Raw genomic sequence first — 12,985 nt, forward strand, 5'->3', positions numbered from 1 at the left:
AGAAAAAATTACTGGGGATTGATATCTCATATCTCAGTGATGGACAATGTGCTAAAGAACAGTTAGGCTACAAAATGGTAAATTTCACAGCTTTCCACACTTGATCATGGCTCACAAGTTCGTATGCTTGTAATTTGTAATATATGCCTATGGGAGTGGAGTAAAAAAATCAGCCATGCTCAACTAGTGTTTTGTGAAACCCTGTGGTTTCTCCAATGGTTGCCAGGGGTTCCTTGAGCTATGGCAGCTTGACGATCCATTTTATTGTGCCTGCATAGTTCCAGGTCCAATGCCACTTAACAAAGCCAGCTGCATGACACCAGTAACCATTTTGCTGTCTGTAAAGAGGGCTATCTAACTACCACTGTGTGGCGGGCATTCTGTTCATTGGTCACCAATGTAAGGAGCAATTTTCTCATTGACCCCAATATATTGGTTCTTGCAAGGGTTCCCTGAGACCTGAAAATGGTTGCTGGGGTGCCTATGGGGTGGTTGGTGGGTGTAGCACCAATCAAGCAAGACCCATTCAACTGAATGAGGCCGCTATGCAATTGCACTGCAACCTTGTGCAGTACAGAAAACAAGGGGTTAAACAGGCAGTGGTGTGTTGCTTTCTCACCACCTGCTTTAAGCCCTTGGACCCTGCAGAAGCATGCAGTTGCGGGGCACTTGCAGTGTGGCCTACTTGAATGGGTCTTGGTTGACAGGTGGTAGCACCCACCAAAAGCAACAGGGTGCAATTCCTGCTGCGGCACGTATACACCTTCAGCGGCTGTCGCAGCAGCTAAAGGCAGTAGGGATTGGGGGATGGTAAAACCCTGATTCAACCGCAGGGCTATACCCTCCCAACCTTCATGTGAACAAGCCCTTAGGGTGTCGCTGCCAAATACAACTATGAGCTCATTCAGGTGCAGTAGGCACTGCTTTTCCTTTGCAAAGCGATCCAAGTGCATTTGACAGGTGGTGAGGAGGCGATATGTTGCCTCCTCATCACCAGATTTAAACCCATGATTGCCGTTCAATGCACTCGATTGTGGCATGGTAGTACGGCATTTAGAGTTTTAAATCAGGTATGAGAAGGCAACACTGTGCCTGGTGATCTTTTACTTTTCCCATGTTGTTCAGGTAGGTCTCTACCTCTTTAAGGTTACCTATCCCTGTCTGGGGTAAAGAGGTTGAGAGAGGCTGAAATAAATACATATACAACGGGTAAAATAAGTATTGAACATCTCACCATTTTTCTAGGTAAATATATTTCTAATGGTGCTATTGACATGAAATGTTCACCGCATGTCGCTAACAGCCCATGAAATCCATACACTTTTACCAGCTGTAAATTGAAGTGATCCAGAGAAACTGTGCTAATTTTAAGTACCCAGAACATTTCTAAGGGAAAAAAAATAATCCTATTCCTTGAACCTGATTGGCTTATAGAAGTCTCCTGTTGATTAGAAGCTTACCTGCTGGTCTGTTGAATCACCTTTAAGCCATTATCTCTGCTTGAGAAAAGAAACACTGACCAGTTCTCAAGAAAATCAGATCTTTATGGCTGTTATTGTCACTTGCACTTTGTCCCCTGAGGGACAGGAGGAGCAGAAGATGTGTATGGTGAGACGTTCTCTGGAACAGCTTAAGAAAAATACTTTGCAAATCATCCTCGCTATCCACAGAAACTTTTCATAGTGGCCAGCACTCTGACTAGCATTGTAAAGACAGTTTTCATTGTTCACTTAACCTTCAACAAATCTCTGTCTCTCTCCCTCTTTGAATACAAGCAATTTTGTGCCACCATGGTAAGGGTGAGTTTGGGGTTGTCGGATGATTTACTTTCCAGACTCTACATACCCTGGAAAACTTGCATTACATTGTTTTGTGCCTTCTATGGATGCATGGTCCCATGTGTTGGTCTCATGCCAGAGTCTCAATGCAGACATAAATCAGAAGAGCACAGATTCCTATTAAGACCCAGCACACTCGTTCCCTGGGGAGCTTGTTCTGTCCATTGCAGCAGATCACTCAGTATAAGTGCCAATGTGCTGAGCCTTGTAATCTGGACATTGTTGAAAATATGGAGTAAATGACCTTTACCAGTAATCTGGACATTTTTGGAAATACTGAGTAGGTGACCTTTAACAGCAGTTAAATTGCAACAAAAAAACAGGCCAACTGACTAACTGAAGATGGACATAAAACAGTTGTGTAAAGAGCACATGTTTAAAAAGTAAAAGTAATTTTGTATTCCAAATTTGTTTGTTTCTTGAAGTTTTCATGAAAAAAAGTTTTAAAGTAAATTGTAATTGGTTACAGTTGGGTTTGTTTTCCAAAATGTATTTTAATTCGAAATAACCCAGTGTTAAAGTGCTTCTGGAAGCATCTGTTGTCCGATAATTGCAGCCTTTCTCATTTTATTTTTAGTGTGAAGGAACCTTTAAAATAAATTTCAGGTCTCAGGGAACCCCTGCTAAAATTATTTTAATGTCAGCTCTCAATACAAAAATTAGATCTGTAGGTTGTAGCTACAGTAAAAAGAAAAAGAAAGGTTGTAGTGTATTTAAAATGTAGAGCAGATTATATTTTAAATCACCATATTCTGTACACTAGAATTATTTTCAGTAATAATGAATTTAAACTAATGATGAAGATGGCAAGAATAGAAACATTTTCTCCCTTTTATATTGATGGTCAGTGAGAAAAAGATCCCCTTACATTGGAGGTCAGTGCGAAAAGGTTCCCCTTACATTGGAGGTCAGTGAGAAAAGGTTCCCCTTACATTGGAGGTCAGTGCGAAAAGGTTCCCCTTACATTGGAGGTCAGTGAGAAAAGCTTCCCCTTACATTGGAGGTCATTGAGAAAAGGTTCCCCTTAAATTGGAGGTCAGTGAGAAAAGGTTCCCCCTACATTGATGGTCAGTGGGAAAGGGTCCCCTTACATTGGAGTTCAGTGAGAAAAGGGTCCCCTTAAATTCGAGGTCAATAGGAAAAGTGTCCCCTTACATTGGTGTTCAGTGAGCTAAGGCCCCTTCACATTGGTGATTAGTGGGATAAGGTTCCTCTGACATTGTTGGTCAGTGGGATAAGGGACCCCTTTCACTGCTGAGCAAAGTTTTGTCTCATTGACAGTGAGAAGAATGCCTTTTTACACAGATGGCCAGTGGAAAGCATGCCCCCCACCTCTTACAGATTGCTAAAAAGCACATTGGTGTCAGTGAGACAGATTAGCAAAGATGTTGCAGCGGTCCCACATTGCTGTATCTGAGTTGCTGGATCTGAGGCAACATAAAACATGCGATGAATCCCCCCCTGCTTAAGGAACTTCTGGAAGAACCTTGTAAAAGATGCAGACCTCACTATTGTAGTCTTCATTGTTTTAATAAAACTTTGTTTCATTGGCGTCCACTGCCCATCACACATAATCTGCTTGACATGTTTCCTTAAATAGGACTTACAAGGGTTAGACAAAAAAATGGAAATACTACATGATTTGCAGGTTTGAAAATGACAGCATGTTTCACATTGAAAGCAGAAGTGATGTAAGATTCTTTTGCTTCCACTGTGTGATGAGACACCTAGCTAACAGGTGAGAAGCCTCACTTTTGTCATTGAATGCGTGCGCTGCTAGTAATACGGAGTCATGTCAGAGCTTACTGAGCTTCAAAGAGGACAAATTGTTGGTGCCCGCTTAGCTGGTGCCTCTGTAACTGGAGTTGACGATTTATTTGCCATGTCACAAGGTACAGTATCAAAGGTTTTGACAGTTTGTACAGTTTCTGGGAAAACATTGTGTGACAAGCATAAGCCCGGTCGACATGGTCAACTGACTCCTGTGAAGACTGAGATTGAGCTCTGCAGTCACTTTTGCAGCAGTTGTTTTTTTATTCCGAGTCACAATACTGCGCAATGTTCTTTTTGTCTTTTTTTTTCAGTTGACTATGGCAACTCCAGTCACCCCAGCTAAGCGGGCACCAACAATTTGCCCTCTTTGAAGCTCAGAAAGGTCTGACACGACTCCGTATTACTAGCAGCGCATGCAGTGGAAGCAAAATAATGTTACATCACTTCCACTGTGTGATGAGACACCTAACAGGTGGCTCATCACACAGTGTAAGCAAAATAATGTTACATCACTTCCACTTTTAATGTGAAACATGTTGTCACTTTCACACCTGCAAATCATGTAGTGTTTACATTTTGTTTGTCTAACCCCTGTAATTGTAGAGGTAGAAACAACAGCTTGACAGCTTTTTTTTTTTTTTTTTCCCTCCAGTTTTTTTTTTTTTTTAATATAGACTGCTCTAAATAAAAAATAAGAAAAAAGGAATATTTAATTAGCTTTTAAACAACTATTATCAATACACCTTTTATATGTATCTTTAAATATTTATCTTTTCAGAAACATTTGATCCGAAGACTCAGCAGCCAGTGTCAGTCTTGAACATTCTGGTGTATTCCCTGCTTCCCATTGCTGGCCTCTCTATGGCCATACTCCTGGCATTCTGGATGTATCGCCACCGGAAACCTCCCTATGGTCATGTTGACCTTAATGAGGTAAGTAAGTCTCACAGGAAGGTCAGAAACCCTTGTTGTGAAAATATGAACCTGTTGCTGGCAGTGTGATTTAAGTTTGTTTCATGTAGGGTCTTGGAAGGAATAGAAAGCAGAGGTTGTTATAATATTCCATATTTTGAATTGAACTTCTAACTGAACTTTTAAAGAGATGTGAAAGCTTTTTTTTTTTTTTTTTTTTTATAAACAACAAACATGTTATACTTACCTGCTCTGTGCAATGGTTTTGCACAGAGCAGCCTCTGTCCTCTTCTGCTTAGGTCCCCCACTGGCGCTCCTGGCTGCTCCCCCTTGACAGGTACCCCCAATAGCAAGCCGCTTGCTCTCCATAAGACACATAGAGCCACAACTTGGCCCTGCCCCCTCCCCCGCTCTCCTCTCATTGGCTCACTGTCTGTGATTGACAGCGATGGGAGCCAGTCTCTCCCACTGCTGTGTTGCAACCAATCAGGGGAGAGAGACCTGGGACAGCCGAGGCTCCCATGGATTGAGAGGGGGCTTAGGTGAGTATTGGGGGAGCTGTGGAGGGATCAGCACACAGAAGGTTTTTTACCTTAATAATTGAAAAGTTGGGAGAGAACATCGTTTCTATTCAGGCTACTGACTAAGTGAACTGTTTTGTTTTTTGTTTTTAATATCTAGAAGCACATCTGCTGTGAGCTCAGATTTCCAGCAATCCATAATAGCTGATCAGTGTATCACAGTTGAGTATAGTCATGTTCATGAAAACTGAACCCTGGTTGGAATTTTTTAGAGCACATTGTTACAGTATTTGCGGTTGATAAATACCTTAGTTTATTGTCCTATAGGGATGACATGTACCCAGCAAAGAATTTTCTGCAGTTTCTAAATAATGTGTGTTTTCTCTTTATCATGGAGTAAGTGGGAAGTAATATATAGTATAATACTAAGAGGTCTGGCTGCTTATCCATTCATAATGGTGGTAATAAGAGCTGTTAGGTTATATATATGCACCTAACTCCTCAAAAGACATTCAAGCAGTATTAACCCAAACCCAAAAATGTAATATATCGCAGCTTACCAGTCATTAGATCGGATGGCTGCATTCATTTTCTTTTTTAGGCTTTTTTTACCCTCTGTTTTCACCTGGTGATCTGGTCAGTAGCACACTTCCTTTATAAGTGCCTCCGCCCGGGATGAAGGAGCACAGGCGCACCTTTGGACAGCAGACTTTTCAGTCTGAGGAAGGGAATGTTAGATGTACTAACAGATTTAAATATGCTAACATATTGAAGCTCCAGCTCAGACTTTATTATTGGTTACAGCGACAGTTCTTTCCTTTTGAGATAAAGGATTTACATGAATAAATAAAAGTTGATCATTGTAAACACCCCTGTCAGTTTTAAATGGTTTGTCTCATCCATGGAAACTGATACATCTGGAAAATAGCTTGTTCTTTGAAAAACAACAGACTTGCAGGCAAGATCACCAGATGAAAATAAAGCAAAGAATGCATAAAAAAGAATATTAATACAACCATCATATCTAAGAATAGGTAAGATGCTATATAATGCCTGCTTTTGTGTTTAATACCGCTTTCATAATATATGGAAAATCATGGAAAAGAAAAAAATTAAGCACCCTGTGCTCACACACATAGGTTCAAACATGCACATAGGTCCCACATGCGTATGTAAACAGTGATTTCACTACGCATGTAAGCTATTGCTGCAAACATCAACGTGAGAGCAATAATTCTAGCACCAGATGTCAGGTTTAACTCTAAACTGTTAACCTGTGAAAGCTTTTAAATGTTTGGGCTCTAAGTAATTTTCTAGCAAAAAAAAAAATCAATGACCCTTATAATTGACTAATTTGTAGAGTTGGCATATGGGTTTTAGGCATTAATACCTCTATTCAAATATTTTAGGGCTCATTGATAAAAGTTAGAGGAATGGAAAGTGAAGTTGTTTCCTGTAGCCACCAGTCAGAATTCAGTAGAGGTTTTCCTTCTGGAAGCTACAGTCTGAAAGCAGGTGTTTGGTGGCTTTATTTCCATCATACTATGAGACCATTCCCTTTCTTCTCCATAGTAAAAGGAAGATGTCTTTTTTTGCATGATTACTGAAGCCATACAGCCTCTAAGTCTTGGAGGTGAAATAACGTCAGGCCTTCACCTCGGAAGAGTAGCTCTCTTAAAACCTGCCTGTCTGTTACTTAGATAAATCCATGACTACCTGTCTACACTTCATTATGGATAATGTGTGGCTTAACCTGCAGAATTGTGGCAAATTCTGTCTACAAGTGGCAAGCCATCATTATTGAACTCTGGGTCAATTTATTTATTAATTTATTACAGGTACTTATATAGCGCCGTCAATTTATGCAGCGCTTTACATCTATTGTACATTGACATCAGTCCCTAGCCCTACAATCTAAGGTGCATGTATTGACAGTTGCCCATAACTTGTTGAATGCATGTTAAATGCACTAGCAGTTTATATGCTGAGATACCATGGTACCTTTGTTCAGAGTAGCTGCCCTTTTAAGCTCCAGCCACTTGGTTGGCTTTTTTGTGTTCTTTTCTATTGCATTCTTTTCTTTTGCATGTAGCAAGTCCAGACATGACCCCTTTAGTTACTTACAAAGTAAACCTTTATGTTCAGCCAAGATCACCATTGAGGCTATTCCTTGTTAGTTATACAGGGTGTTTGGAGTAAATAAAATGCTAATAATTTCTAGCTTTCTACTGTGATAAAGAGAAAATACCTGATTCTCCCTGTCAGACTGAGGCACCGAGGCGTATTTTATAAGGCAATATAAAAAGCAATGATGATGTTAGAAAAGCAGTAACCATAGCAAGCCAGCAGGTCTCACCATTAATCAGTTTTGATCAGCTGGATTAAAGAATGATGATTGCTGGCTGGGTAATTGGGTGGCATGAATTACTTCACTAGCACACCATTTTTCTTTTTATTTCTTTAAGGCTCAGTTCACACTGGTGCAATTTCAGAAGTGCCGTGACTCGCACAGAGTCGCATGACAAGGGAAATCACCTTATGTTCCGTGGTTCTGGTTTACATCAGTGTGACTCTCTGAGGTGTGATTTTGAAAAGGTTCCTGTGCTACTTTGGTGCGATTTTGGTGTGATTTGGCTCTATAGAATATGCTAGTCAAATCTGAAGTTGCATCAAGGTCGCACTACATGATCGCACTAAAAATCACACTGGAATCGAGTTGCGGTAGTTTGATCCAATCTTAAAGTTCAACAGTACAACAGTGCGATATACATGTAAGCAAAAGCAACAGTTAATATGTGATAACATAGCATAAATGCACAGGAGAGAGTATTTCAAAGTGAGTTAGATAGACAACCTACACTGTCTTTCAAATATGTCTGGGGTTAGAGATCTCTGTTTAAAATGGAATTGTGGAAGAAACAATAGATGGGCCATCTTCTATTGGTTTGGTCATGTTCTTATATGCCATTCAGTCTTGGAAAGTGGGAAGGCTTGTGGCCTCCATCTAAGAATGAAAAGTTTTTTCATTAGGGACACATCCAAACCAGCCATGACATTTCATTCAACTATATGCATTGAACTGCAGAAAAAGTGCTTCCTGTCCTACTCTTTAAGCACACACCTATGCAGTACATTAGTGTAAACTGAAACAATTAGACGTAAGGCCCCCCCTTATACTTGCCTGAGCTCCATCCCAATCCAGTGATGTGCATGAGAGCGCCAGCTCTCCTGGGTCTCTTTCCTCATTGGCTCCCTCTGCTGTCAATTACAGTCAGTGAGCCAGTGTCCATTCTCAGGATCCTGGCTTCAGTGTGAGCCTGCACACGTGCCCCCATAGCAAGAGGCTTGCTATTGGGGGTACGTGGCAGGGGGGAGGAGCCAGGACCACCAGCAGGGGACCCAAAAAAAGGGGATTGAAGCTGCTCTGTGCAAAATCAATGCATAGTTAAGTATAACATGTTTGTTATTAAAAAAAAATAATACAGCCTTTAGAATCACTTTTAAGCTCTGTGTGCATAAGGCTTTATCATTTAAATTATTAGCATTTGCATACTGTAAAAAAAAAATCTGTAAATTATCTTTTGAAATTTGCCTCTGTAGCTGTAGACACCATGGAGAAATTCATCCTCTAAAGGCGGCCATAGACGATTCAAATCTTGGCAGGTTCAGCAGGGACCAACCGAGATTCGAACCGTGTAAGGGCAGGCTGAATGAACCCAAGGTGACATTCGATCAACGTGTGTACAACCAGCCTGTTGAATTTTACATGCAGTAATCATTGTGTCCTCCTGGCAGGGACGGCTCCTCCTACGTTGGGAGAACACAATGTTAATTCCCCCATCGACACTAACTGTGTTGATAGGGAGGGATCAAGTAATTATCACTCTATGGCGGAATCAAGTGATTATCACACTGTCTGTGGCAGACATAAGTTCTCTGCAGATGCATTGAAGTCTTTCAAGTAGTTCTCTCAGTAGTTGTGTTTTCCCTGTTCTCAGAGATCCTGCTCTGTGTACATCCGAGATTGGAAGGCTGCAGAGTCCCTGCTGAGAGGGAGAACAAGGTGAACTTAAAGCGGAGATCCGCTCACCCTGTCAAAAAATTAAAGTCACCAGCAACAAAAACTGTAGCTGCTGACTTTTAAAAAACAGCCACTCACCTATCCCTCGGTCCCATGGTTTGTCCCCCGCAGCTCGTTTCACCGGCCGTCCTGTATTCCTGGAGGCCGGCATCTTCAGTGTGGGCACCGGCTGTGACAGCTTGTGGCTTCACAGCCGGGTACCCACTGCGCATGTGCGAGTAGCGCTGCGCTTCATGAATGGTCCTGTAGTCTTCTGGGGCCTGTCACGTGTACCAAAAGACTACGGGGGGGGGGGAGGACACCTTCCGTTTCCGATCACCTATGTGATCAGTCCAGAAGTGGGAGCGGGTACCTGTCAAATTCAGGTACCCGCTCCCACCCCCCAAAGGAGCAATCCTTAATGGGGAGCGGGGGAGCAGTCCTTAAAGCGGAACTTCCCCTTTTGGGTGGAACTCCGCTTTAACTGCTGAGAGAACCACTTGTAGAACTTCTGTGCTTCTGCTGTGAACTTTGAGATTGAGTTGCTCCATCATGCCTGCAGATACAGAAATTAATGAGGACTTTTTTACTGCTTGTTGGGAATATTTTAATACTTGAATGCACATGGTTTAGCCACTTAAATGCCACTGCTACAGCAAGAACTTGATTCTTGTCAAAATGTTTGTGTAAAGTGCTTTAATATGTGTATAGCCTATCAACAATACATGACTCAGGCAGTTGTCTTGGGTAAAAAAGAGATGACCAGAATTACATTGTATTATGTTACTCCTTGGTTTATTGTCCTTTTTTTAAAGCTCATATAATAACATTATTGATTTTCATTCATCTAGATATATGCTAATACTTTCTGAGAGCTAGTGCTAGCTTCTCTTTTATCAGCCAAGCCTTCATCTCTAGAAGCTGTGAATCAATACAAGATTCTTATTTTCTTGCGCCCATACCATCTTCTGACATTAAATGTAATTTAAGAGCAAGTTTTGTGGAATCGCTACATGGTTGTTTTTGAGTAAATGGATCACAATTACTATGCCTTTAATTCCAAAGTGCTAATTGACTATAAAATGTTACATGCTTTATATCGAGAGCTTTATGGGCCTGACTGCGGCAGGGGCCTGTGTAAGTAGAAGCACTTCATCAAACAGGTCTCGCCATAACTGACATGATTTGCAGAGGGCCTAGCTGCTTCAGTAAGCTTGCCAAAACAATTAAATGAATACCCCACTTTCATGCTGTATGTGCACCATTCCATTCTGTGTTTTCTTAGTTTCCATAGCAACAGTGTAGGCCAGTTAAAAATATTTCATTCAATAGAACTCCATCCTAATCAGTCACATTCCGGTGTAGTCTTCTTTCTTTGGAACCTTAAAATACATTTTTGTTAATGTATGATTTCTGTGTGTATGGTTGGACTAATGAAGGCTTCGTAACTTAAACAAAAATCAGTAAAGTACACTTTAAAGGTCATTGCAGGTAATCTATTTTTGCAACTTAAGCTAATTAACAACTTGTAGAAATAGAGGTTATTTGAAGCTTATGCTGCTCATAAAAGATCAATGACGTTTTTGTCTATCTCTGTAGGATCCAGGGCCACCTCCGCCATCTCCATTAGTTGGACTCAAGCCCCTGCAGTTATTGGAAATCAAGGCAAGGGGCCGATTCGGCTGTGTTTGGAAGGCAAGGCTGATGAATGAATATGTAGCTGTGAAAATCTTTCCCATTCAGGTAGGATGGGTGTCATAATTCATCTTTTTTATATTTGATGTGTGTGTAGATATACATATACGGCATTCATAAAATATTCAGACCCCCTTCACTTTTTTCCATTTTGCTATGTTACGGCCTGATCCTACAGTTGTTCAGATTCATTTTTTTTTCTCATGAACCTACACTCCCATAATGTACCCCATAATGACAAAGTGAAACAGAATTTTAGAAATGTCTGTGAATTTATTAAAAATAAATGGAATATCACATGTACTTAAGTATTCAGACTTTTTACTCAGTACTTTGTTAAAGCACCTTTTGGTAGCAATTACAGCCTCAAGTCTTTTTGGGAATGATGCAACCAGCATTACACACATTGGATTCCCACATGGAAGAAAAATATATTTGAAATATATTTTAAAAATATTCTTCCAAAATATATTGCCATATATTTGAAATGCTACAATTTTGGCCATATTCAATATATTTCAAAATCTATTTCAATAAATATATATATATATACACATTGCATGTTGAAATGCGTTTTTATTACATGTATGAAAAATATTTTAAAAAATAAATTTCAGATATACTGTATGTCTTTAAAAGTAGATTTAATCTACATTTTTGGACTGCATTTACAGAAATGTAAAAAAGATATGTTAAAATTACCTTTTTATATGTTAAAAAAAATGTGAAGAATATATTTTTAAGAATATAGATTTTTTTTTAAATATACTCTTCACATTTCTTTTTAACATATAAAAAAGGCATTTTAACATATATGTTTAGATATATTTGTAAATGCATTCCAAAAATGTAGATTTGTATTTTTAAAGACATACAGTATATTTGAAATGTATTTTTAAAAATATGTAAAATGTTTGTAATAAAAACGCATTTCAACATGCAGTGTGTATGTATGTATGTATGTATGCATATATATATATATATATATATATATATAAAATTTATTTATTGAAATATATTTTGCTATATATTGAATATGGCCAAAATTGTAGCATTTCAAATATATGGCAATATATTTGGGAAGAATATTTTAAAAATATATTTCGAATATTTTAAAAATATATTTCAAATATATTTTTTTTTCTTCCATATGGGTTAGGAGGACTTTCTGCCATTTTTGTTTGCAAATCCTCTCAAGCTCATTCAGGTTGGATAAGGGACTGTTGGTCAGCAGCAATTTTCAGGTCTCTCCAGAGATGTTCAATAGGGTTCAAGCGAAGTAAGTCTGAATACTTTATGAATGCTATAAATATATATATATATATATATATATATATATATATATTCCCCTTCATTTAAAGATTTTGTAAAGTAAACCACTTAAAATCAGAATGGAATCAATCATACATTACAGTCACGGATGCAAGATGAACCTACATTATTCTGTCAAGGCATCTTTTATACCTGCTTTGGAGACAGATGAGATATTTCTGATATTTCTTATTTTGACTGGAGGCAGTCATTATCTCGAATGACCAAAAAGAAAGTTAATTAAAGGAGATTGTAACACTCAAGCAACCCACTAAGGTGCATCATGTTCTATTCTGTAAACTGAGCGCTATTGATATAGCAGATTCTATATGAACTGTCTGTAGAAGGATTTTTTATTTTGTCCAGCAATATTTGTGTATTATATATAAATCTACTCGACAGCACAGCCAGGAGGTTGACAGCACTTAAGCTGGCCATACTTGGGTCGAATCCTTAAAGAATTTTCTTTCAAAAAAAGAATTTTCGTTCGATTTGCACACCATTAATGGGCCACAGCAACGGCCAATTTTCGAGCAACCATTGAATTTGAGTGATCGGGCATGTTGACAAATTTGTTGAAAAATGAACAAATTTCTAATCAATGATGGGAGAATCATGCGAGCAATGTGATCGAAAAAGAAATGAGCATCAGCTGTGACCTGAAAAGAAAAGAAAATTCTTGGCCACGAAAATTCTTTTCTGTAGCAAAATGAGGTGAAATTAAAGGCTTGGTTGGTCGAATTTCAAAATCAATGGTGGCACCATCAGCTTACAAAATGCAGGAAATCTCCGATTTTCAAAAGAAAATTCATTCGGAATTCGACACATATATGGCCTGCATTAGGCCTCTTTTACGCAGCTCATCTGACCAGGCT

General features: G+C 39.2%; 1 protein-coding gene across 1 annotated transcript in view; it reads left to right on the forward strand.

The window, feature by feature from the left end:
- The window catches only part of ACVR2B (activin A receptor type 2B), a 276,193-nt gene that overhangs the window by 186,105 nt on the left and 77,103 nt on the right, over nucleotides 1-12,985 (forward strand). The window contains exons 4-5 of the mRNA XM_089673123.1: nucleotides 4,390-4,544; nucleotides 10,704-10,847. Of these exons, the coding sequence (XP_089529249.1) occupies nucleotides 4,390-4,544; nucleotides 10,704-10,847 (299 nt within the window). The remainder of the gene's footprint in view (nucleotides 1-4,389; nucleotides 4,545-10,703; nucleotides 10,848-12,985) is intronic.

The sequence above is a fragment of the Staurois parvus genome, unplaced genomic scaffold, assembly GCF_062004578.1.
Source record: "Staurois parvus isolate SC_StPar_1 unplaced genomic scaffold, SC_StPar_1.0 ptg000136l, whole genome shotgun sequence".
In the NCBI taxonomy this organism is placed as follows: Eukaryota; Metazoa; Chordata; class Amphibia; order Anura; family Ranidae; genus Staurois; species Staurois parvus.